The 27,278-nt window shown below is 55.2% G+C and overlaps 1 protein-coding gene across 1 annotated transcript in view; it reads right to left on the reverse strand.

Annotated features, from left to right (window-relative positions):
* zswim5 (zinc finger, SWIM-type containing 5) overlaps window positions 1–27,074 on the reverse strand; it is a 47,516-nt gene extending 20,442 nt beyond the window's left edge. Inside the window, exon 1 of the mRNA XM_035423502.1 lies at window positions 26,576–27,074. Coding sequence (XP_035279393.1) covers window positions 26,576–27,074 — 499 coding nt within the window. The remainder of the gene's footprint in view (window positions 1–26,575) is intronic.
* Between the last annotated feature and the right edge of the window lie 204 nt (window positions 27,075–27,278).

Here is a 27,278-nt window from a genome sequence, read left to right on the forward strand (position 1 = left end):
AAGAGAGAGAGAGACAGGGAGGGAGGAAGGGAGAGAGCAAGCAAGGGACGGAGAAAGGGAGTGAAGGAAGGAAGAGAGAGAGACATCAATGGCAAGGAGCCGGGCACTGAGCCAAGCTCCTGAATACCAAAGAAAAAAAATAAAAGAGAGAGAGAGGGGAAGGAGGGAGGGAGGAGGAAGGGAAGGAGAGAATGAGGGGGGAGAGAGAGAGAGAGAGAGAGAGAGAGAGAGAGAGAAACGGCTAAACTCTCATCTTTCCATCGGTGACGGCAATTCAATTACTGTAGTGGAGCTTCAGAGGGCCAGGGATCAGGGCAGCCTCTATGGAGAGGAGAGAACTGCTGAGAGAGAGAAAGAAAAAGAAAAGAGAGAGAGAAAGAAAGAGTACAAAGAGAGAGAAAGAAAGAGTACAAAGAGAGAGAGAGAGGGAGAGAGGCAGGGATAGAGAGAGACGGAGAGAGAAAGAGTGACAGAGAGAGAGAGGTGGAAACAGCCCTTTGTCTGGACAGCACGTTTTCCTCTCCCAGTCCAGGTTTCCCAGACGATACCTCAGGGCTGTGAAAAGCTGTTCTGGGATGTAAAAGGCGGACGGAGAGAAAACCACTCCCCCTGCGCCCATCCCCCCCCAACCACTCCATCCACACCTCCGTCTGACCTGGCAAACCCAGCGCCAACCGAAACACAAACCACGGAGCGCGGTACGCACCGCCGCTATTACCCGCTCTACAGCACCCGCCCGCCACGCAGGCTTCGCCCAGCGCAGGGCGCCGCGCTCTCCTCCCAAACTGGCCCCCGCTCGCCAGAGATGGCTGGAGTGCCGGAGCGCTCCTCGGTCCCCAAACCTGCCGCGTCAGCGCCGGATCTCACCAAAGGGGGTGAATTAATGATGGAGGTGCTCGCCTTGGCGCCCCCCCCCCCCCCCCCCCCCCCCGCCCCCCCGCCCCCCCGCCCCCCCGCCGCAGTAATGAGGTGCCGGCCCGGTAATTGGCCGAGCTCCTTCCTGGTTACCGGGGGCCGGGTTTCGTTAGAGACCGGCACACCTGGGCTGTCGGGACGGGGCCCCGGTCAGTTGGGCGGGGGGTGGCGGGGGGGGGGGCAGCCGAGCGTGAGACAGGCGGATTACAGGCAGGTAGGCCCCGGCGGTGAGGGGGGGGATGGGGTTAGGGGGCGTGCCTGCGCGTTTCTCTGCGTCTCCAGAACCTGCGCTGGGGGCGAGCAGGATGTCCTGCGACTCATTAAAGCTCCACCTACAGTCCTCTCACAGGCCAGAGAAGAGTCGCTGCCATGTACGCCTCGCACTAAGGAGTACCGTTTAAAATTCACTCCCCTCACAAGCGGGGACACTGCACACTCAGGACTACCGTTTAACACCCAGGATAAACCACTGTTGCCGTAAACACAGCTAAAACACATGGAAAATATTACAATTATAAAATGATATACGTACATCAGAGACTAGTCATTCACTAGAAACAAAAGCCAAAACCTTCAATATTATTATACTCGTTACACTAATAAATGTGAAGTAAGAGAACGGCACACGAGCGCTTATTGTGAATGTTTCAGCAGCAGCCTGATGAGGCTGTGCAGCTGAACATCGAGCTCAAGGCGGATAGAGGGATCTGTACCTCACACACAGACCCAGCGGCAGGAACGCTGAGGAGAGGGAGAGAGAGAGAGGGAGGGAGGAAAGGAGAGAGAGAGAGAGAGAGGGAGGGATAGAGAGAGAGAGAGGGAGGGAGGGAGGGAGAGAGAGAGAGAGAGAGTGAGTGAGTAAGAGAGAGGGAGGGAGAGGGAGAGAGAGAGAGGGAGGGAGGAAAGGAGAGAGAGAGAGAGAGAGAGAGAGAGAGGGAGGGAGGAAAGAGAGGGAGAGAGAGAGAGAGAGAGAGTGAGTAAGAGAGAGGGAGGGATAGAGAGAGAGAGAGGGAGGGAGGAAAGGAGAGAGAGAGAGAGAGAGAGAGAGAGAGGGAGGGAGGGAGGGAGGGAGAGAGAGAGAGAGGGAGAGAGGGAGAGGGAGAGAGAGAGAGGGAGAGAGGGAGAGGGAGAGAGAGAGAGCGAGAGAGGGAGAGAGGGAGAGAGGGAGAGAGAGAGAGAGAGAGAGAGAGAGAGAGAGAGAGAGACACTGACACTGATACTCTCAGGCTGCAGGGCTGCCGCTCGCTCCTGCGTTTCAGGGTAATTCAGGGATCTGGGGGGGTGGGGGGCGGGGGGGGGCACGGCTCAGTGACACAGAGCCCCCCCCCTCCACCCAAACTCACTCAGCAGGAGGAGGGGGGACTCTTCTCACTGTCAACACAGATCCCATCTGGCCAGCAGACCCAAGAGATACCTCACACTGCACCCAGAGACAGCGCCTCAATACCCTCATTCACAGCCCTGTCCTACTGTCACGTGTGTGTGTGTGTGTGTGTGTATATACGTGTGTCTGTGCGTACATGTGTGTGTGTGCGTGTGTGTCTGTCGGTGTGTGGTAGTATCACCGAGTACCATCTCTCAAACACTGAAAAGAATAAGCCTTTTATATATCCTCAAAATAAACGTGTAAAAAAAATTTCAAAAAAACCCAGGCAATCCCCAGAGGGAACGGTAGCTTAAGGAACCATTGGTGATGTGGGGGGGGGGGGGGGAAGGGAACGGGGGGGGGGGGTGTCATTTCGGCAGCGCACCTCATGATATACGGGTCTAATTTGTGCAGTTTTTCCTTTAAAGTTGCCCCGGGGAGTGGGGAAGATTTTAATCAGCGCGTGGAAGCGCAGCCATCAGATATGCTAATCAGAGATCTTACCTGAACAAACACCCTCAAGAGCAGACTCATCCGTCTTAATTGGGCGAGGCCTCGTTAATAATGCAGCTCGGGAGTCTCTGACTGGAGGTATAAATAGCGGGATCAGATGCGAGGGGCTTTTTTTTTCGGCTTGTCAGCACATGTGGGGGGGGTGGGGGGGTGGGGAGGCGACATCTCCAGTTATAACGCAGGGCTGAGCCAATCGAGAGGCTCGGACACGTAACAGACCCCTGGACAATGTTGGCTGTGGAAAGATGTGCGGAAAAGCACACCACGCAGTCATGCAAGCGGTTTAACCCTTTGAAGAGCAGGGCTTTTGGAATGCTTCTTTCTAAATCCTAAGTCAGAGTTCTAGAGCTCCACTGCTTTCAGTTACCAGTGGTGATTGTGACATCAGCATTAGAATGTTCAGTTAAGGACATTCTAATCACACATATGCGTGACCTCACACCTTAAACGATCCAATACAGAAGAGGGGTCGCGTGCAAAACGGTCAAAGGCACAAAGCAGTCTCCCTTGCAGTCCATCTCGGTGCCAACATGGCTGCCGAGCTGCCTCAGCCCAGCCTTCCACCAGCTCTGTTTTCAGACAGAAAATCTCCTGCGCTGTCAGGCTCCGGGCCCGGCAGACAAAGAGGAGGCCTTTCACAAGAAAGGCAGCAATTTTCACGAGATGGGCAGCTTTTAACATGGAGGTGTCAGAGCAGGAATTTCATGCCCTTTTGCGAATAAAACGGCCTTATAAGCCCGTTATCACAGTGCCACCGGCTAAATGCAGGCCCTGAATAGCCTCATCAGCATTTATCAATTCAATCCACCGCTCCCATTTAAAACATTCATATCTGAAGGTCAGAGAAGGTGGAAAAAAAAGTTTCGTATGAAAGCGATGAATAACCTTATATTTGACAGCGCGAATCTCTGAGCTATTCCAGGGGAAAAAAAAAAAAAAAACGCCACATGTTGTATTTGTTTAGAGGCTACGGCAATCGTGAGAAAAGTGAGAACCATTACACGAAATTGTGCGTGCGCCAAGCAGGCACACCGTTACCAGCTGCAGCACTGTGATTGGCAGGCGTATCGTCATCACAATAAAGAGGGTTTGTGTAGTCTACAAAAAGAGGGCTTGGTCTGCAGGACCGCGCGAGTTTCAGATTTGCATTAAAGAGGAAGTAGGCGCCCGTGGTGCGACCTAGACCCTTCGGCGAAATGCCTACGATCGACAAAGTTTCACAAGGGAAGGTGGTAGTGTCCAGCCGTTTCAGATCAGCGCTAAGCGCTAGCCCCCAGATCCGTACTGGCCACTAACCCTCAGATCTGTGCTAACCGCTAACCCTCAGATCTGTGCTAACCGCTAACCCTCAGATCTGTGCTAACCGCTAACCCTCAGATCTGTGCTAACCGCTAACCCTCAGATCCATGCTAATTGCTAACCCTCAGATCTGCGCTAACCGCTAACCCTCAGATCCATGCTAATTGCTAACCCTCAGATTTGCGCTAACAGCTAACCCTCAGATCCGTGCTAGCCGCTAACCCTCAGATCTGCGCTAAACGCTAACCTTCAGATCCGTGCTAACTGCTAACCCTTAGATTCATGCTAACCGCTAACTATCAGGTCAGCGCTAGCCGCTAACCCTCAGATCCGCTGACATAAGACAGAATACCGCGCACTACAGCTTGCCAGCCCGAATAAGGGTTAAATAAATCTTCACTGCAGCAAACACACAAAAAAAGCTCTCAGCATGATTATTGTTCAGCACACATTTAAACCATACAATTATTAGAATCGCTAAGTAGGAGAAGCAGGGAGAATAGATTTGCAACACTCATGTGTAACAAACTACGGACAAACGAAATAATACACACCAAAAAAAATAAAAATAATCCAAGGTCCTTATTATTCTAGGAATATTTGAGTTTGATAGCAGCAATTCAGTAACTCGCAGTGAAATCCAGTTTCCAAGCCATCAGAAAATACAAATGCCTTTTTTTTTCTAAATCCTGAAGGCTTCTCCTGTTTCATAGGGGGGAATTACAGGGTGGGGGGGGGGGAGAGAAAGAGATCCACATTGGGGAAGCACGATGACTTCAAAGTCGGGGTGGGGGGGGGGGGGTGGAGTTGAGCAGAGTGCACTGGGGCTCGTCTGTGTGGCTAATAACTGTGGAGAGAGGGCCCATGCGGGGCTCCTGTATGTCAGTATGGGGGTAATGAAGGCCTGGCCTAGGGTGCTGCAGCATGCCCCGCTAATCCTTGGGGGGGTGGGGGGTGCAGACGGCTCTTTCCGTTAAAAGGCTGCTACCTGTGACTCAGCAGTGACACAAACACAGACCCCACACGTGCACACACGCACACTCAGAAACACACAAATCCATGCCTCGCAGGCAAGCCACATCTACCGAATTCTCACTTGAGCCCAGCTGTTGGGGCTGGCAGAAAGGTTTAGTCTGCTTACGTCACACAACACACACACACACGCGCACACACTCTTTCTCTCTCTCTCACACACACACACACACACACACACACACACACAAAGTAAAACCCCAGTCAGATACACACTCACGGGCGTGACGCTCATCAGATTTGGTCTGACTGATCCACACGGTTTGGGTTGATGGGAAACAGGGGAGCTGGTTTCGCCTTGAACCCCCCCCCCCCCCCCCCCCACCCCCCACCCCGCCTCCCCCAGCGGAACTCCCAGAGGGAGCTCTGAGCGGCGGGGGCTCTGCGGGGAAAGCCAGCGCAGGTGCTGGACTCCGCACGTGCGCCGTCGCGCGCCCCCGCTAATGACTGACGCTAATGTGTGTGAGTGTCCTGAACCCGCAGCCCTCCTCGTGTCTGACAACCGCGGATAGCCAGATGTGCCACCTGTCCTTGAAGTCAGCAGAAAAACGCAATTAACGGCTCTTTGGAGCTTTTGTATCCGCCCACCCCCCCCCTTACCAGCCCCCACCCCCCCTCCCCCTTTCCTGACAAACAGAGCTTGCTGCTAGCGTGGCCTGTTTGAGGTTCCACACCACGCCGGTCTTAGAGAGGGGAAGGGGGGGGGGGGCGCTGCCCTCTCGGGCGTCTCCGCCCGCGCTCGAACCCGCGACGCTGCCACATCTGGGCGGTGAAAAGGCTTGCAGCTTCAAACGCGCGAGCGGGCCTCATTTCAGCCGCCGAGCCGGGCAGGGCGAGCACGCGCGGCGCAGAATCAACGCAGACTGCGAACCCCGAACGCAACAAAGGGCGCGTGATTGCACAACCCCCCCTGCCCCCCCCCCCCCCCCCCCCCCCCCCCCCCCCCCCCCCCCCCCCCCCCCCCCAGCGATGAGGGACAATTTGGCAGAGCTGCGTCTGCTGGTCTGGCTCAGAAAGCCACAATCAACAAGACAGAGAGAGAGAGGGAGAGGGGAGCGGTGAAACAGTCGGCGCTAAGAGGAGATGTCTGAGCAGGGAAGAGGGAACGCGTAAACATGGCTCCTCTCGAGGACCTGCGCACGAGTCAGTGTCCTGCTCCCCATTCTCCGCTTCCAGAGCTACGTTAACCTCGGCCTGCTCCGCTCAACGACCCACGGCCTCGTTTCCTGGAAGGAGAGGCCCAGCAGCGGGTCAGAAAATCCCCCGGATTTCCCAGGAGCCCGCGGGACTCGAGGCCTGGCTCCCGATTGGTCACATACGATTCAAAAGGGTCCGCCCTCAGCGTGGAGCCGGTTAGCAGGGGTGACCTGGATCGCCCGGATCTCACCGGTTTGCTCGTATCAGAGCTGAAAGACGAGCGTACAAGATGGCCGGAGGCTTTCTGGATTTAATTCCACCCGAGACCTTAATTGCCTAATTGATTTAATTAGCCGCTTAGCTGGATGAATTTCAGTCCTTTCCTCGCTCTTGAGGAGCCGGAGAATTAAAAGGACTTAAATAACCTGCGAGACGAGGTTCCTGGGGGAGCAGCTTCTCCGCTCCTCCAGCACATACATGCGAGTGTTAATAATCCCTCTCTCCAACACACAACCTTCAACCCTTTCAAGAGCAGGTCTTTTGGAATGCCTTTTGAAAATGTCAGTGTTCTAGAAAATACTAGTATCAGTAGAGATTGTTACACCAACATTACAATGTTAAGAATATTCTAATCACATATTTGTGAACCTGCCCCTTGAAGGGTTAAGGAAAGGAAACGCCTTCGACTTTCTAGTGCTGTCGAATGAGCTCCACCAAAGAAACAGCGGCAACTGTGCCGTTCCCCTCCTCGTCCCCAAAAACACATTTCTCATTCCTCACCGAACTGCCAAACGTTCAGAAATCCTGTTCCTCAGGCAACTACCACGGGTGTTAGGACTGTGGAACTGTGCCTGGAAGACGACCGTTTTTTGGAAGGCCGGAAAGAAAGCTCCGGGGGAAAGAGAGAGGAAAAGGAGCGCGTGCGGAAATGGGAGCGGAATCCGGCCCGGAGCGAGGGCCTTCGGGGACTCTCCGGGATGCTAATGCAATTTAGCCGCACCTCGCCCCGCTTGCTGCCTTACCCCGCGCGTGTCAAAGGCACAATCACCGCTTTCTTCTCCGCGGAGAGAAGGAGACGCAGAGCCGGTGTGAGAGTGGGGCTGGGGCTGGGGCTGGGGGGGCGCGAGGTTTCGCCAAGGTGGACGAGCGGCCAGGCGCAAAGGGGCCTTTTTCAACCCCCCTCCCCTCGCCACACACACCCAAACCCAGTTGGGATGATAATGAGGGAGTGAGAATCCAATCAAACAGAATTATCCAGGATGGGCCTCTTCAATCACCCCCTGATTCACCCGCTCACGTCTTCGACAGGGCCCCGAATCAAGGGACGTGGGGGGGGGGGGGGGGGGCGGAGGGGGGGAGCGATGAAAGATGATGGTCATGAATATTCTTTTAAATTACTTTCTAAATTAAAGCTCCGCTTGCAGAGGTGCTTCAGGCTGCCGAAAGCTTTCAGCGGCTCGCTATTCACCGCCAGGCACCGCGTACGGACACAGCCACCTGCTATTCACCCGCTATTCACCGCCAGGCGCCGCGTACGGACACAGCCACCTGCTATTCACCCGCTATTCACCGTCAGGCACCGCGTACGGACACAGCCACCTGCTATTCACCCGCTATTCACCGTCAGGCACCGCGTACGGACACAGCCACCTGCTATTCACCCGCTATTCACCGTCAGGCACCGCGTACGGACACAGCCACCTGCTATTCACCGTCAGACACCGCGTACGGACACAATCACCTGCTATTCACCCACTATTCACCGCCAGGCACCGCGTACGGACACAGCCACCTGCTATTCACCCGCTATTCACCGCCAGACACCACGTACAGACACAGGTCCGGTTTGCTGTGTCAAGCAAAAGCAGAAGAATACATGAGGAGGAGAACAGGCCATTCTGTCCATCTGGTGTCATCACCTGGTCGTCATTTCAACAGCAGTATGACACGGCAGCCTTTTTTTTGTTGGTGGTGGTGGGGGGGGGGGGGGGGGCGCCTTACGACTGTCACCCCGCATGAGAGACGTTTCCCGCAGCTGCTGACGCAGTTCAATCCAATCTCGCGTGGGCCCGTCCTCCTGTCAGGGAACTCGCCAAACCGAATTAGAGCACCCTCCCCCGCCCCCCCGCTCAGGACTACAGAGGGCCGGGGTTAAAGGAAATCAGACTCAGGGAATAATGCGCCGTGGCGAGAGATTGGCATCAGGCGATGCCTAATTGCGGCTCCCGACGGTTGCGCGTTAATCCCATTGTTGCCGGCGGTTTCCGTCCTGCCGATAAGAGCAACTCCCGTTTTCGCTGCGGCAGCAGAAAAACTGCTTAGAACTCCGTCCGCAGTCCGCCCCCCCCCCCCCCCAACACTCCTCACCGAGCCGGAGTTAAAGCAGGCGAAAATTAGAATTTAAAATCAAACGTGAAGAGGGGAGGGCTGCTAGGGATCAGCTCATTCTGAGTAAAACTTGGAGGGGGGGGGTGGGGGGGTCTTCTACCTGCAGTGAGAGATGGGTCAAGGGCGGGGAGTCCAGGACATGGATGAGGAAGCGGACGGGGAGGGAATAATTTAGGGAGCCAGTGCCGCCCTCACGCAGCTATGCGTTTGCGTTTCACTGCAGACCCCGCAACAGGCACCATAACGACAGACCCAACCCCCCCCCCCCCCCCCAAACTCCCGCGCCCTCTGACGGGCCTGCTGAACGCCTCAGCAGTGTGGAAGGCTTCGCTGCTTAACGAGAGAAGCTCAGCTGGAAGCTCGTAGTGGGAGTTACCAGCCTCAGAGAGCAGCCCTGCTATTGGCCGGCATTGGGCAGCTGACGAGTGATTGGGCGAGGCTAGGCTCGAGCTGCTAAAGACCAGCTCTCACCCGAGGGGCGACGCCGAACGCTCACGCCCGTTAATCGCGGGTCGCGTCCTGACCCTCGGCGCCGTGGACCCCTCTCCTCACAGGATTGGCCCACAGACAGCAAGCCTGCCCACCCCCTCATTTCATTTGAATGCTCCATTTTAAGGTCATGCATGCATCATTCACACAGTGAGACCGCCCCTACTTCACCCTTCCACCAATCAGGTGGCCTCAAAGCTTCTCGTGCTCCGGGGGGAGCGAGTCAGACAGCAAGCCGTGCATATGCATGAATACGCATGTCATACGGGCAGGGGCCGCATGCAACATCCCCTTCCGGCGCAGAACAGGAAGATGGCAGCGCTAGCAGAGGCGCGTGTGGTCAATCATTTATCGAGCCGTAATGGCGGCTCCGACAAAGAGCTGTGGGGTAAATAACAGCCATTACAGGAAACTGCAGCTGCGTCGCTCCGCCCCGGCTTTCCCTCAGCGCGCAGGAGGCCGGAGGAAGCGGAGCGAGGCCACGGTCAGATACGGGACGTCCTTCACCCCCGGCGGACAGAGCCAGAGCTGTCCGACAGACCCAGATGGGACGGGGGAGAGGGGCGCTTCGCACGCGGACAGGAGGTTTCGGCCGGACAACAGGAGCAGGGGGGTCTGAGCTCAGGGCAAGGGCGACGTGTCCGAAAGTGCGCTGTCCTGTCTGACCGCAGCTGCGCTGAGCACAAACACCCCCCCGCGGGACGCTTCGGAAACGGGGGCAGTCCGAGGCGACGGCAGAGGAGGCGGGGGCGCCCCGAACGAGGCCATCATTCCGGAACAGGGCACGCTCTACGCCTATGCTCCAGTCCACCAAAATCCAGTTCATAAGCAGCCAGCAGTGCACCAAGCCCTGAGTCTGTGTGTGTGTGTGTGTGTGTGTGTGTGTGTGTGCATGTGCGTGTGTGTGTGTGTGTGTGTGTGTGTGTGTGTGTGTGTGTGCGCATGTGAGTGTGGGGGGGATTCCTAGTGAATAATACAGGGGGGCCCAACACAGGCCTAGTCACTGCCCCCAACATTAATCATGTGGAGGGCTGCAGGGCGGGGCCCCAGTGTGTGTGTGTGTGCGTGCATGCATGCATGTGTGTGTGTGTGTGCATGTGTGTGCGTGCGTGTGTGTGTGTGTGTGTGTGCGCATGTATGTCTATGTGTGTGTGTGTGCGCATGTATGTGTGTGCGTGCGTGCATGTATGTGTATGTATGCGCGCTTGTGTGTGTGTGTGTGTGCATGCGTGTGTGCGCGTGTGTGTGTGTGTGCATGTATGTGTGTGTGCGTGCGTGCATGTATGTGTATGTATGCGCGCTTGTGTGTGTGCATGCATGTGTGCGGCCCTGATGCTCTGACTGTCAGGGAGGGCTGGAAGACTAATGAAGTCTCTCCCACGCCTGGGCTGTGTCTCCTTGTGTCGCCGGGGGAAGTGACAGGTCGCTTTGCATTTTCTGAGCGCGTCATTTCTGCTCACCCCCCCCCCCTTCCTCCTCCTCCTCCACTCCTCCTCCCCACCTCCTCTCACCCTCTCCCCTCCCCTCCAACCTCCAATTTCCTTTCTTTCAGTTTCCCACCCCTTTCCCTTCAGTCATCTGTTTATTCAGCTGCTGAAAGAACCAAATGGTTCCTGGTGCCTAATGAGCCATTATCAGCGGCGGCTACTGTGGAGAAACAGAGGCCTGTCATTACCGCGCCATATTGAGAAGGGAGAGCCAGCAGGCAGAGGGGCCCGGCTATTGATATTTATATTGTGTGCGCTTATTAGGCCGAGAAGACTGAAAAGAAGCCTTTTCCTTCCACACAATAATGCATATCTACCCCCCCCCTCTCTCTCTCTCTCTCTCTCTCTCTCTCTCTCTTTCGCTTCAGGAATGCAAAACTGCCACCAAAGAGCAATTAATATTTTGTAAGGGACTTCATTTTTCACCGTTATAAACGGCGCAGGTCCGCGTGTTTGCGGGGGCGTAGATTAGCGCACGCTAACGGCGCTGTGGACTTAGCGTGTGGAGCGGTGTGTTCGCTCTAGATTAATGAGATTTGGGGAGGCTCCTAAACCAGGCCCGGGGCCGGGACGAGGGGGTGGGGAGCGGAAGGGGGGGGGGGGGGGGGTTGCTTTGGCATGTGACGGTGGCAAGCTCAGGGTTTTGGCTCCGTCTCAGAAAGCCTTTTTTCCGCGGCGAAGCCCGCAAAGGAGTGTCTCTAATGGACGAGAGGCTGGCAGAATCCCTCTGACTGCTGCAGGCACGGCTAGCCGAACTCCAATCGCATCACCTCCTGCCAGGGATGCTAGCCGATGACGGAGGACCAGCTTGGTGGTCCGTGCACACGGTCTAAACCGGGGAAATCCCCAAACTGGAACCCGCAGAGGCCCAGCCAGCCCTCAGCCTAATGGAGTACATCTCCCCGAGAAAAAATATTTATCTTTCCATATTTCTTTTTTTTCTTTCCTTCAGTTAAAGTAAATCTTTACACGTTCACGGTAACAGTTGTTATTATTAAATATTTATAGCGCGCAAAATAGCTACACATCTAATTTAGGTCCACGATATAAAGATGTCAGGATTTAGGAAGGTAGAGAGGCTTCCACTGACTCCTGTGGTAAATAAGCGTTGCAGTGCATCGCCTGAAGTGGGTCTCGGGTGAGGGCTTTAAACCGGCCGTTTTGCTGAGACGGAGGTTCTCAGAAAGAGGGCGGTTTGGGGGGGGGGGGGGGGGTGCTTCAGATAAAATGCGTTTGGAAACCCCTGTTCCAGACGCCCGTTTCCACGGTGAGTCACCGGTGAGCCACACCACCTGAGGAAGGGGGGGGGGGTTTGCAGGAGCTCCCACACGCGGCATACCTGGGCAGGGAGACTTGTGTGTGTGTGTGTGTGTGTGTGTGTGTGTGTGTGTGTGTGTGTGAGAGAGGCAAGCGGCGGCGAACAAAAGAGCCTCTTACTTATGCGCTAGCGTCAGTCTCAGAGATAACATTTGCACATTGGCCTCTGTGGACCAAGCACTCCTCTCGCTCGACTCATAAACCTAAGTTAGGAATTAAACAGGGCGGCCCGTTCCCCTTTCAACTGCCCGGCAGGCGCTGCTGTTAAAGAGTCGAAATGTCACGCGTGCACGTCCAGCGAGGCGAAGCGAGGAAGAGGAAGACTCTCTCTCTCTCTCCGAACGCCTGACTTTGACTGACAGGTCACGGCTCCTAAACCCCGCCCCCAGTCACAGCTACAGAACACAAACCCCGCCCCCAGTCACAGCTGCAGAACACAAACCCCGCCCCCAGTCACAGCTGCGGAACACAAACCCCGCCCACTGCCCGGGCAGCGGAACTAAACTCGGCCCACAGACACGGGCAGGCCGAGGAGCTTACATCACACTAGTCCCAGCCTGTGATACTCGCAGGCGAGGGCCATGATTTAGCACGTTGTGAGAGCCTCTTTGTCCCGAGACATTAGCGCTGGGGTTCGAGCGAAGCCCTTCTGTGAGGAGACATTGTGAGCACCGATTCTCCCCCAGCGATTCGTGCGCTGCCTTCAACTTTCAACCCAGAGTGCTGAATTTCAGACTCCTCCATCGAGGGGAAATTTCGGAAAGTTGAGTCTGGGCTCCACTGGGCTTTTTTTGTTTAAACAGATGCTCCGGCACCATGTGGGGAAAAAAGAGCAACATCTCTCCGGCACTTAAAAGCTGAACGCTTTCCTACGGACGCCATGAGACGGGCCAATTCACTTCCTGCAGTAAAAAAGAAAAAATAAACTAACAAAACTTCTGAGGGAACCATCTTCAGAGTGATGCACTTATTTGACTGTTAGTGGTGTGTCATGGAATAATGGTGGCCTACTGTGATTGGCTGATTGAAATGTGGGGGGGGGGGGCGTCCGGCTTCCTTTCTGACCGCCACACCAGAGCGGAGCAGACAGGTCTACACGCAGACGACTGCGCAGACGTCCCCCCCCCCAGTCGCAGTAGAACGTGGGTCGGGAGTGAGGCGGTGGTTCCCGTGTAGACCGCGGCGTGCCTTTCGAGAAACCGCCTACAGGACACGCCCGCTCGCACGCACGCACGCACACACACACACACACAGAGCAATTCACTCCAGACCCAGCTCCCCTGACCCTGACCCCCCCCATCCTCCTCCCAGCCACAACAAAAGATCCCGTGTGGAACGCCGCTCTGTTGGGGCTACCTTCCCGCTGCCAGGCCTCCCGCGAGCCGATTGGCTGGCTGCTGCGAGGACGGGCTGAAGCGATTGGTGCGTTAGATGCAGGGAAGGCCACAGCATTAAACCCACTGTGATGCAAGTCAAAGTCCAACCGAAGTCCCCCTGAACATTCACTCAGAGACACTGAAGAGCAGTTACACATTCACTGCCATCTCACACTGATTCATCCATCCATCCATTCATAAGGCCTTGAGGTCCGGGGACTTCCACCAATCAAAAGCCAGCTTTGGCAAGCTAACAATGAACAACCAACAAATGCTGCTTAGCCTTTCAAATCCGGCACTACAAAGACATATTTGTACCTCGTTTATGCTGAACAAACCACGTATCATTTTACATAAGAACAAAATAGCCCTTTTCTATCCCATTTCAATTGTCTGGGGAGAAGTTCAACACTGAGGTCAAATTACTTAGTATTTCTCTTTAAGAAGAACTGAGTGATAATAACTACAGAGATTGGCCGTTAAACCCTATGAATCGTAGGTTTCTTGGAATTTCTTTCTCTAAATTCAGTGTTCTAGAACTCCAGCAGTGATTGTTGCATTAGAATGTTCAGTTAAGAACATTCTACTCACATACTTGTGATCTTACACCTGAAAGGGTTAAAGGAGAATAAAGGAGAAAACAAACCGCTGACATAGCCAGTGTGTTTGAAAGCCTTTCTCCTTTAAAAAAAAATAAAAAGGTTTAAAAGGACAGTCTCTGTGAGATTACACACGCGACTCCCACATCCTGACAGCGCTTGTGAACACAGGGGTGTAGCGGTCGTTTCCACTGGAAGAGCGGGGTGGAGACTGCACTTGTGTGAAGGGGGGGGGGAGAGGGGGGGGGGGCACAGGGGATTGGGGAGGGGGGAAATCTCGTCAGCGGCAGTGTTCCAAAATTAATTAACAGCCTTTTTTAATGGAATCAGATGAAGTATTTGGACCCCAAGCCCCTGCGTGACACGGTGGGTACGAGGCTAATTGAACGCTGCTTGCAGCTGCTTAAATATTCATAATGCGGCCGCACCATCTGGGGGCCCGCGTGATCGCGGGGGCGCGGGTAACGCCACGGAGCGCGCGGCTTCCACTGCTGAACGGGACAGCCCCCCTCCCCCCCCGACGCAGGGGGCGGCCCGTCCCGACGCATCAGCAACCGCCCCCTCCGTAACGCTGAGAGCGCGGTCAGCCCCCCCCCCCCCCCCCCCCCCCCCGCACTGTGAAACCCAGCCACCGCTGAACGCTAATCAAAGCGTCCAATCCAGAGGGGCTTTCAAACCTCCGAACGAGGCTACCTCGCGACGCCAATATTTAAAGTTCAGAAACGCATAAATAAATTTTAAAAAGGCAGCCATTCCGTTTTGTTGGCACACGAAACGGAGAACAATTAGCCGCACGCTTCGCGGGTTTCGCTTAAGAGGAGAGGGACGACTCCGCGCCCGACGAGTAGCACTTATTCGCGGCGCTATTTATAGCGCGACGGAGACAGTTAATTAAATCCACGTCCCCGGGGCACGTTTCCTAAACAATAGCAATATGTGTCGCAAAGAGAAGAGCGGCATCAAGCATCCCGCCGCTTCCTGAAGGTGAGACCGACGGCGGCCCGGCGCTGTCAATCACCAGCTGGTCCCGCCTTCTTTTTTTTTTGTCGTTGTTTGTGATGAACGGATTTAATTATACAAGTACGGTTCCCGGGGGCGGAGTCGCGCGGGTGCTACGCCGGTCTGGAACGGCGTAGGCCCAGGCAAAAGGAGCGCCCCTCCCCCTCCCCCTCCCGCCCCCCAAACCTCACGTTTCCCCAGAAGTACAACGCAGACCCTCTGCCTTTACTTTAACCTGAAACTCACACCACAAAATGTGCTTTACGTAGAACTGCATTCATCTGCTATTTCACCACTCCCATTAGGCTGAAGGAGGAAAGGATTTCAGACATCAGCTCTCAACAGCTGGTCAGGCAAAGATAGAGGGGAGGAGGTTTTATAACATATTCACACAGAGCCAAAACCGGTCAAAAACTAGAAACCTGAACATGCACAGGGGCTGTAGTTAGAGGGGCCCTGGAGCTGGACTTTAATTATTAAGCATCAGTAATCACAGAGGGGAGGGGGCGGGGGGGAGAAAAGAAATGGCCCCATCCAGTCCCTTAATGAACTAATGGGGGAAAGGGTGGGCTGGGGTGAAATCAGGCGGAATCCCCAAAGCATGACGCTGCAGCAGAGGGGGGTCCAGCTGGCTCCTAATGGGGGGGTGGAGGGGATGGGGAGGAGGAGGGGGGGGGGTCATTTGAGGAGTAAAACAAAAGGAAAGGCGGAAAATGAAGCCGGGCTGGTAAATGAGTAGCTGGGGAAGTGAGTGTCCTGTGGGCATGGCCCGAGTGCGCCAGAGGTTTCGCTCTATTGTCCCGATCTTGCCTCCCCCCCCTCTCCCCGGCTGTACATCCGACACCCTTCCCGAAAAGCCGCACGGCCCCCCTTCCCCTCCGGTCCGCACCGGGACCACGCTGGGGGGGGGGGGGGGGGAGCTCCGTTTTGGGGAGGGGGGCTTTGTGGTCGTTCCCTAGCAGCACAGTGTAGTGTTACTGGCCCCGGATGCAGCTCTGTTCTACGCCCCAGACAATGCAGATCCATATGAAAAGGCAGAGTGGGTATTCCAAAAAAAAACCCCACTCTGCCACCGTAACGAGATCTGATCTCCCCGCTGTCCCTTCAGCCTCACCTTCAGCCCACTTTTTTATCGCTGTGATCCGATTGGCCCTCGCCCTGCCCCCCCCCCTTCCCCATGTCCCCACCCCACACCCACCCCCCTTATTTCCTCTGCCATTCTTCTGCATTTGTTAAGCAATTACAACCGAAATGAGCCCCCTACTAGGCCTCTCTCTCGGGGCCTCTGCTTTCAAGCTGAGCGACTGCGTACCGGGCCAATGGGAGCGCGGCTCCTTCGCACCCCCAGCGAATGGCTCTTCGCGGAGCACCGAGCTCCCGCCCACTAACCAATGGGAGCCGGAGTGGCCTGTGGATTAGTCAGACGTCTCTAACGCGCGCGGACACAGAGTTTACACACAGGGCTCGGGCCCCTTCACCAGCAGCTCTTGTGTGAGCCGGTTATCGAGACGCACGATCGCATCCTGACTGAGGATCAGGCCCACGCGCACTGGAGACGCCCGTCAAACGAGGAACAGAACAACCAGGGGGCTGCTTTCACCATGACAACCCCACCTGACCCAACCCGCAAAAGGAAAAAAAAACAAAACAAAAAAACAAGCTTCTCATGTCCTGTTTACGGCTCCCTTCCACCGCCCGCCAGCCAGTAAACAGCCTGGCTTCTCCCGCCGTGGAAAAAAACAGCAGCGTGTTCATCGATGGCTCTGATGAGCTGGAGAGGGGGCGCGTTAGAGAGAGAGAGAGAGACAGAGAGAGAGAGAGAGAGAGAGAGAGAGAGAAGAGAGAGAGAGAGAGGGAAGGGGGGGGGGGAGAGAGAGAGAGAGTGAGGAGGGAGGGGGGGGGGGTAGAGAGAGAGAGAGAGATAGAGAGAGAGAAGAGAGAGAGAGAGAGAGAGAGAGAGAGAGAGAGAGAGAGAGAGAGAGAGAGAGAGAGAGAGAGAGAGAGAGAGAGAGAGAAAACGGGGGGGGGAATGTGAACAACTGACAGCACGGATGATTTCACAGCAACCCCTACCCCTCGCCCAACCGTGAGGGTAAGGAGCATGTTACAGCAAACGGGCAGCGGCGATAATGCTGCTGATAAGAGTCAGCACCTCGCTCAGAGCCTGCTACTGCCCCCTGGCTGCCCGGGGGTGCAGTCGACACGGAGGGGATCGGTGACAGCTAAATGAACCCATTACTCCCGCACACCGCCTCTCTCCCCCCCCCCCCCGCCCCCCACCTCCCCCTAAATGCACTCTGCTCCTCTCTCCGGCTGCTCCCCAAAGACACAGCGGGGCCTGCAATATTAACTGCATTACTGATGAACTCAATCACAAGGTATCGGGCTGCAATGCACCAAAACAGGGAGAGGGGGAGGGGGAGGGGGAGGGGGGGGGGGCGCTATTGATTTTCAGCCGTTGGGAGAGCGCCAACGCCGGTGACGGTGCTTATAAAAGCTCCCGGACAAATCGGCCGTTACACAGACCGGGCCGAGGCGCGGGGGGGGGGGGCAGACTCACGCCCGAGCCTCACGCCCAAACCTCACACCCGAGCCTCACACAGCACTGAACACGGCGGCTGAACGGAGCCAGCCGTCTGTCCCCCCCCCTACACACACACAGAGGAGCTCCCCCTGTTAAAGTACAGCCTTAATGCATCAGGCACGAGGGGGCGGGGCAAGGGGCGGGGCCTGCATGCTTGGCCAGATGGCCTCCCCTTGCCACCCCTAGCCTCTGTGAAAAGGCTCGCCCACACGCCGCTCTGAGGTTAAAAACGTATACATAACCCCGCTGCAACCCTGCAGCAACGCTGCGGGCACGTGCCAGGCTCACCACCTCCCGCCCGCCTCTGGCCCTGGGGCGGGTGCCTGGCACACCGCAAGGTGCGCCCGGTGTATTTTTAGGCGCCCCAGCCGATTGCCAGCACGTGACTGGAACTCGCAGCCGCAGCCGCCGCCGCCGCGGAAACAGAGGGCTTCGTGTGGGTGTCCTTCAGGAGGCCGGGGGCGTAAACGACAGAGAGAGAGAGAGAGAGAGAGATCTCACCGATTTTCTCTCCCGGCCTCGCAGGCGGGGAATTAATTACCCTGATTAAACGCCGTCCGTCCGGGCGGCGGGAGACGGAGAGGAATTAGCGTTCCCCGCGCTGAACTCCTTCCCGCCGTCGCCGGCGGCGACGGACGCCGCGTTCCAATTCCGTGCGCCGCCACGCTATTCTTAGCGCCTCGGATGAAGACGGAAAGAAAGAAATAAGGAAAGAGAAGAAGGAAGGAAGGAGGATGGTCGTGGCGGTGAGATCGTAGGAGCGCGCGTGGCGTCGGCGAGCATGCTGTACGTGCGCGTGCCCCGTGTGCGTGCGGCGGCCTGACCAAGCCCTCGCCGCGACACGGGCAGGAAGTGAGAGCGAGCGCGGATACGCGTGCCTGCTGCTGCCTCCTGAGGAGGACAGAAACCAGAGGCCATCGTTTGCGTGGCGTCCACGGGGTGGGGGGCGCTGTCAGGGGCAGAGAGGTGGGGGTGGGGTGGGTCGGGGGGTAATTTGCCTACAGAACAGGACGCATTAGTGGAGCAGAAGAGGGTGCATCCCCCCCCCCCCTACAGCAGCCCTGTGTGCTCTCCTGGAACCACGACAGGTGCTATCCACCACTCCCTTTACCACGAGGGGGGGGGGGGGGGGACAGGGCCCCCTTTCATAACAATTACTAAAACAATAAGGGGGGGGGGAGGCAGGGGGAGGGGGGTACAGGGCTCTTTTGTTTTCTCACAGGACAGTGGCTGTGGGTACAGCAGGCCCCACATAATGGCCTGCAGTGATTCCTGTGGCAGTTGGAGCGGACAGTAGGCCCCTCTGTGCTCCTGTGCGCAGTCAGGCCCCGTCGCACTCACAGCAGTTTACTGTAAATCACTCTGTTTATAAGCCATAACCCATAAACCTGAAATACAGATTATGCCGCCTCACCAACGATACTACAGTAGGTGTCCACCCACAAGGGCGTGAAATATTACACAGGCCTACACAGTACGATACGAAAGCAGAACCCTTCGTGTCACTGCCATTTGAAAGGTAAGGCTGGGCGGCCATTTTGAATAATAACTGATACACCACTTCACAACCCCAATAAAACTCTGTGTGGCTTTGGATGAAGAATCACCCGCGTTTAAAAGGGAGAGATGGGTTGTTTGAACAGTGCGGCCGGGGGTAAGAGCACGGGTCCGAGTGGGTTAGACGCTCCTCCGCGCTCCCCCGTCAGAAACGCCTGTCTTACGCCGCTTGGCGCACGCTGTGACCCTGTGCCCGTAACAGACGCTCGCTCGAGAGGAACGGGACGTTCGCCGCATTTCCACCACCGCGGCGAGCGTCGATACCATCGACAGCCCTGCCACAAACGGCAAGGATAAAGGGCTATAAAGCCAGTCAGTAAGCCTACCGTGGCTCCTCGGGCAACCACACTCACGAACAGGCATATAAAAATTAATATTTCACAGGGTATTTATTAAGATGTAGGCCCAGTTAACGTGGCAAGGCAAGTCTAGGTAGGTTTATAACTGCTCTGCTTCACTTTTCATCTGCAAAAGTTAAATACACATCAGGTCAACCACTGCAGTGGTTTCAGCACATTGTTCCCAGCATGCATTGGGGCAGGTACGTGTCCTCCAGTCACACAGGAAGCCCTGCCGCTACTAAACAGCACTATCCCTTCCAAAAGAAAGAAATTCTTTCGAAACACACACACACACGCGTACACACACATCTCAGACAAATGTTCTCAACATACATACACCTCTCTGTCACACTGACACTCAGAGCAAACACAAAGCACTCAGCAGAAAAACAAACCCACACAATCCGCTCCGTAACACACACCCACCCGCTGTGGCTGCACTGAGTGCACACTGCAGACGCGAGTTCACCCTACGCACGCAAAGCTAAAGCAGAAAAACAGTCAACCAGACATGACCGTTTGCACTTCAAGAGAAACACCCGTGGCCTTTCACCAGCGAGGGCACAGGCCGAAACATTCTGCTTCCTCTCGTTCGCCTCCGTCTGGGTTCACAATGTAATTAAGTGGAACTTTCTTCAGAACACAAGTGCTTTCATCTCCTCCGACGCGTAATCTGATCTGACAGCCAAAAATATCTGATTACAAACTCGAAAAATCTAATTAGGAACATTGTTTTCTCGAATTAAAAAAGCTTTCCGGGCGGCGAATGGGAGAGGGGCTGTTCATTTTCCCCCAAATTTGACTGTGTGAAATCTGCGTTTTGAATGAAAGGGAGAAGGCAAATGGGCTTATGCAAAAACCCGCAGCGAATGTAAATGATTTCCATTTGAGTGCGGCCGAATTTTACACTCCACATAAAAACCTTTTTCTTTTTTTTATAGAGAGGGAGAGGGGCCGAACAAAGCAGGAGCCAAGAAAAACGGACGCGCCTCAACAGCCTTGTGTTCATCGGTGTAAAAAAAAATAAAAAATACCCCCCCCCCAAAAAACGAGTACCCGGCGTTTGCGCTCGACTCCTTTCAACGGGCCCCGGCGCTCAACAACCCACAGAACACCGAGCATCCAAAAAGCGCAGACGAGAGGAAGAAGTAGTTCAGCGAGAGAAAGTGCCCCGTCAGCCGAGCGGGCTTCAAAGGGCGTGAGCCGACGCGTTTTCGCGGCTGGAACGGGGGGGGGGTGGTGGGGGGGCGGCGAGAACGGCGAGTTACCGCGAGGTGCCGCCAAACGAAATGGCAGCACGGGGGGGGAAGGGGTGGGGGGGGTGGGTGAGTGGCGGAGTCACTTCCGCTCAGAGTTGGGCCTCCCTCAGATCACAACAAGACAACAGGGGCCGGGCCTGACGTTTGGGGGGGTAATTCAGTCAGGGGGATGGGGGGTCTGCATGTGCGCTAAACTGCTTCTTAGAGAGGGGGCTGACCGGGCTAAGTCCCGCAGGAATTTGCTTCTCCTCCACTTTGGGAGTTATTGAGACTTCACAAAGGGGGCCAGCGCCCCACTGCTCTCTGTGTGAATGTGGAGGGGCTGCAGGGCTGTCCCCCCCAAACCCCCCTGCCTCCCCCCCCCCCTCCCTCCCTCCCACAGAACAACAGTGCGCAGTCCAGCTGGGCAACAAAGCATGACCCAGTAATCCCCCAAGCCTGCTCCAAACCTGCCCCGTCCGCTCTGAAGACTTAATAAGACTGCGACATGGCGGGAGGGGGCAGGAACACCTCGGGGGGGTGGGGGTGGGGGGCACAGAGTCAGGGTTCGCGTGTTTAAAGCCCTCCACTCCCCCCCCTCAGTTTGTAAAAAGCCGACTTTGTGCGAAATCCTAATCAAGGCGAGTGAGGAATGTCGCCCGCCCTCGATCGCCTCTCGTTTCGAAAATTGTCCCGGGGGGGTGGGGGGGGTGGGGGTGGGGGGGCGATTCAAGGGCGGTGGCGGGCCGCGAACGGTCAGCGGTCGCATTCCACACCAAACAATGGCGGAGGGGAACGAGCCGGTCGGACGGGGGCAGTGACCGCTCGACCGCCTCGCGCTCCTGGGACCCGAAAGCGCGGGTCACCATAGCGAGCGTCGCCAGGTGCAGAGCGGCGAAACCCCTAACGGTGGCTGAGGCCCGCCGTGTTCGCCGACCTGACCTTTTTGGGACTTCCTCTGCGACGGAGGCGGAGTGGGAGAGACGAGACGCGAGGCGACGTACGGAGAGGAAAAGGTGGAGACACCGGCCTGCTCTCCGTCTCCTAAGATTCATGAAGTCGGGGGTCATGGGTGGAGCGAGCGGCAGCACACAGCAGAGAGACAGGCGAGCCGAACGCACGGCGGGATTTTACCGCCAGAGCGGCTGCTCCTCAAAGCGCTGCTCGAGGCCCTCGTTTAGTCAGCTGCTCGTTTATGACTCAGGCGCTGCGGAAACCAGCCGACGAAGAGCGAGGGGCCCACTGAGATTACCCCCCCCCCCCCCCCGCCGCCGCGCCCCCCCCCCCGCCCCCGCGCTGATGACCTGGATGACATTACGAAACGCTTCCTGCTTCCTCCCGGCTCGCCCCTCTCCGTGACATCATCACGCAGAAAACCGTCCAGCCCCCGACCTCGCTTCACAGTCTCAGCCCACGAACAGCACGTCCGCTTCGTCCATCGGCAGACCTTGCAGCCTTCCCGCCCCCCCCCCCCTAAAAAAGCTCCTGCTCAGGAGGACAGGAGCAGGAGGAGAGCAGCCCCCCCCCTCGGCTGGGAGGGCGCTCCTCTCCTCCCCCGGCCTCAGCTCCGCGGATACGCGCCGCGCCGCGCAGTCGGAGCGTTTAAGCCACGCACAAAGCTCCCGGAACCTTCTCTCCGCTCGCCGCGCGCACATCAGGCTCATTCAGGCAAGACAAAGGCGGGCAGGGAGCGGGCAGACAAAGAGAACAAAGCCTCGTTTAATCCAAAATTAAAAGGTGCCGAAACAGAACGGAGCCCCCCCCCTACCCCACCCCCAGCCTCCTCGCACCCGGCTTCCCTCTGACGTCTGCCCGTCTCCAATCACGACAGGGGACGGCTGGGGGTGGGGGGGAGGAGAGGGGGGCAGAGAAGTGTGCATTTTGCTTGCGTGTTTGTGTTTTCCGTAGGAGAGCCGGACGGCTGCGTCAGGGAGACTGGAAGTGAGGAGCGAGAGCAGAGAAATGAACACGGCTCGTCACATCCACGCCACACACGAGTATCACCCTTTCCAGAAAAAGCACAGCCCTCTCTCCCCCTCTCTCAGTCTCTCTCCCTCTCTCAGTCTCTCGCTCTCCCTCTCTCTCCTTCCGCCCACAGTACCCTACCCAGGGAGAAGACTACGCAAATGCTGGGAAACGGAAAGTCTGTCACATTCCATAAATATGTTTTATGAGGCCCTTTGTTCAGCGCTTGCAGTATCTCCGCGAGTTCAAAACCCGGCAGACAGAACAGACGCAGACGCAGACAGAACAGACGCAGACGCGGCGCAGCGAGAACACGTCCCTCGTCCTTTCAGCTTCCGGGCTTCCTCAGAGAGGGGCTCGCGGGGGGAGAGCTCAGAAAAAGGGGCCCAAGCGCTGGACGCAAACGGACGCGGGGGCCCTGCGTCAAAGTGGCTCCCCGGGACAGCCAGCGCCGACGAACCGCACGCCCCTCTATAACGGACGACATTCGAACCCGCGCCGAGCGTCGCCGTGACGACGCTCCGCGCGAAAGAAAGCCTCGAATCCGGTACAGGCGCAGCCACGTTCGTGCGCACGGCACCTGCGCAGGTTCGAAACCCCGCTGGCGAGGTGATTCAGTGACGTGTGCAGACGAGCCGGGGTTTTTACAAGACCCGGAACTGGACCTTGGAACCCGGGGCCCACACGGCCCACACGCACAGGGCGAGGGCTCGCCTCCCGTTGTGCGCGGTTACTGGAGCGCGGTTCCAGTGTCCCCAACTCCAGGTGTGACCACACTCCAGCTCGTCCTCCGGTAAATACAGACCCCGTATGTAGGCAATATTTACCAAAATAAAACTTGAACCTGACCTCCACATAAACTTTTAGGCAGCTTTTATTTTTTTTTTTTTAATAAAAACAAAACTGACCTAATTGGGTGCTCATGAGTGGGGAAAAAAAACGAACAGTGAGATCTGGAAAATGACACGTTCGCCATTATTTGATGTGGTGTCCAAAATGACGAAATGAATGGTGCTGCCGTTACAGGCTGAAACAGAGAACGCTGAACACCACAGAACACGCTTCCATTGGTAACGAAACCGAGAACCTGCCTGGAAGCCATCGGGCCGAGCGAGCGAGTGAGAGAGAGAGAGAGAGAGAGAGAGAGAGAGAGAGCAGGCGGGAACTAGCAGAGGCTTTCCACCACCAGGTGACAAATACAGCCAGAATGACTGGAGGACGGGGTGAGTGTGGGCAGAGCAGCACCCCACCCCCCCCCCCCCCCCCCCCCCCCACACCCCACACCTCCACCGCCTCCGCCGCCGGCTCATTGGACGGGCCCAGAAAAGCCTGCGAAGCGGCAGGAGGAAGTGCGGAGACGCTCCGCCCAGCGCCAACACTCCCCCGGGAGTCCGCACGCCGCCGCCATCTGCAGCTTATCTTAGCACCTTTAGCGCCACTCTGAAGCAAACGCGGCCCACGGTGAGAAGGAGGGGGGCGGGGGCGGGGGGGAGGGGGAGTGGGAGTGGGGGTTCCACCACCTCGCTGTTCGCTTGTTGGCTTGTGTCCCTCCGCTGCCCCCCCCCCCTCCCGGGTGGGGAAGAGAATGCTCTCGGGCAAAAAAAAAAAAAAGAAAAAAAAATGAAAGCACAAGAGTCTACCCCGGTGAGGAAGGAGTGCTGTAGTTAGCTGAAACGCGCAGGACGCACGTACAGGACAAACCTGCTTTGCAGCCTGCTTAATACAACTGCAGCTTTTTTAATGCCATATCCTATTAAAGGACATTCACATTTGTGTTCACACTCGTATTTCTGACTGGGGGGGGGGGAAAGGCAAAAGTCCCCTATCCCACTTCAGCAGAGTCCATGTGAGAGAACTGTAGGCGAACACAGAAAACACGCCTGAATTGCATTATACCTTATGCACATTTCAACTACCTTTTCCAACTGCCCTCTTTGCACACTGGTATCAACAAACACGTGAGGGAGGACTTACTTTAGCCAGACGGTAAAATCAGATTACTCTACCCAAGTTCGCACTTTAAGAAAATAAGCTTTTACTGTTCCATTTTAAAACTAGCATGGAGAGTGGCTCCTTTCATGAAATGATCCTTTCAAGGTCTGTAAATGTGTGCCCACGTTACTTCTTTACAGCCAAGTTATCACATTTCCAGAAATGCAGCCCTTTTTTCAAGCAACACAGAAGACCTTTGTGCGTATAAAAGGAACCAGGGGTTCATTATTTGAGTGAAGGTATGCGTAGCCTGTTTTCTCTTAATTCATAACACCTCTGGCGATTGGGGACCGGGAGTTTCCAATAACATTCATCGTAGGGTTGAGCACTACAAATACTCTATAAAAGGGCAATAATGCTGACATAAAAAGATTAATTCCCCATTCACTGAATAGCAAAGTATACAAAACACTCGGAAAGAGCATTCAAACGAATTTGAGCTACAATTAAACTGCAACTTATTGTTTGACCATCATCATAATGCAAGGTTCATTTCAAATTACGAGGCTGATTAGAACTGTAACTAATTCATCCAGTCTATAAAATAACTGGTAATCGTTGTTTTTGTAACGTACAATGGTGAATTGTTGCAAAATGTAATAAATATTGGGTTTAAGTTATGCGTATTTTCAAGGATAAAGCCACAAACACTCAAAACAATTGAATGAAACGCAAATCATTTCGTATTACAGTGCCGAAGGCACAGACACTGCATACCGTGGGTCTATCGTTCCGTCTTTTCAGGATTGAACTACATAATTCATAAAAAATATTTCTTAAATAGGCTAATTCCCTCATCTGCAATTCCCTATTAGGCTATACAGCCTACATCTAAAGCCGAGGGGTGATCAAAAGCTGAACCAAGATCATTTGCCTCGCTTTGTAACATTTAATATAACACTAAAATTACACATTTTTTAATATTAAGATCTTAGCGCATACAGAGATTAGAGCACCATGAGAAGAGTCCCGCGTTTAAAAAAAAACCTTAGAGCTTGCTTTTCTGCAGCGATCGCACTGGCTTTAAATGAGACGGCTATCGATCATTTATCATAACTAGCAAGCTATTGTGTAGCGTACCCGGTTCCTAAAGACTACTACACGAAGAAATCCGTTTTAATCGTAAAACCGAACGTAAGCAAGTCATTCTGTAACTAAACAACTTGCTATTGCTGGCCTGCACCGGGTGAAAACATTTGCTGAATTAAATCGGATAAGAATCCTTTGTCTTGCCCCAACAAGAGCAAATAAACAAAAGACGGATACGAAAAAAAAGATCAAAGCGGATTAGACTGGCTAAATTTTAATAAGATATTCAATTGTCGCCGTTGTGCGACTCTCCCCTCCTCCAAACACCTCAAAACATTCTTAAAATAAACACATTACGCTTCGAAAACACAGAATAAAAACGCTTATCAATAGTCAATACTGCTCCATTGTGACAGCGTCTGCATTTTTTCCATCGAGCAAGGAAAGAATGTAACCCTTATCGGAAAAACCTCTAGTAATGTGGCCAACACGGTGGTACAGCGACTATCGATTCGCCGAGGGAAAAACACGGAAAACTGAAGAATCTAGCGCTTCCCATTGTAAAATTATATTTATATTTGCCGTAATCCACACGAACAACAATTCGTTTTGGTTCCATAACAAGAAACCGCCTATTCAATCGGCAAAAAGGCAGCCCTTTAAATTTTAAAAAGCTGACACAGATCCGCGTCGCTTTTCCGTTGACCAGCACATACACAGGTAGAACTGTTGCAAACAAAAGTACATTTAACCCGAATTGAAATCGTGTGGCACTCGTTTTCGATAGAAAATTCACATATAATCAACTTTTTACGTAATGTTATAAACTTCCATCCGTTTCGAAACAAAGCCTACAGCAGCCTATTCCTCTTTCGTGAAGTTTGTGCGAGTCTGTTACGGAGATTCAAAAAGGGGAGACTGAACCCCGAAATGCTGTGTTCGATCCACTTACCGACTTGCAATACATTTTCCACACAACCGCTCTCCAAAAGCCGGATTCCCCTGCGAAAAGGCAGTCCATCTCCGGTGCCCCCAGCCCCCGAATTTCCTACAGCGTTGGATACTCCACCGGGGACAGCCCCAGATCCAACGGGAGCTCCCGAGCCCACCACGGGACCCTCCTCGCCCGCTCCGCGGCACTGAAATGACGAATACATGCAGATTTCCCTTTCGTTCCTCGGGAAGGACCAGTACACGATGCGGCGCTGCACTGGCTCCGGGATCCGCTCGAAGCGCTCCTCCACCCTCTCGAAGGCCCATTTCTCCGCTACGGCCTTAGCGGCACAGTCCAAAAGAGATTCCGGGCAGTGCAACCGAGAGTTCGGAAAACCCGGTCCAGGCCCCGGACCTGGGCCTCTGGGAGCAGGGCGCAAGCACGGTCGCTTGCTAGCCGGGGGTAAAGATAGATGAATTGGCGGCTGAGGCGGTTGCTCTCCACGTCCCTCCGCCATGACGACCAGATAAACACTGAAAGCAGAAGACCAGTTTGGGAATCGCAGAGACAGCAGCTCTGCACGAGGGGAGGGGGCGGGGGGTCGTACGTCACCGCCAATAACAATTGCTGCATCCCACAAAACCGAAGAACTTTACAAATGACACGGGGAATAAGTTTTCGAAATCTGGTTGTTTTTCATTGTAGTTACTGAGGTACACCT

The sequence above is a fragment of the Anguilla anguilla genome, chromosome 6, assembly GCF_013347855.1.
Source record: "Anguilla anguilla isolate fAngAng1 chromosome 6, fAngAng1.pri, whole genome shotgun sequence".
Lineage (NCBI taxonomy): Eukaryota > Metazoa > Chordata > Actinopteri > Anguilliformes > Anguillidae > Anguilla > Anguilla anguilla.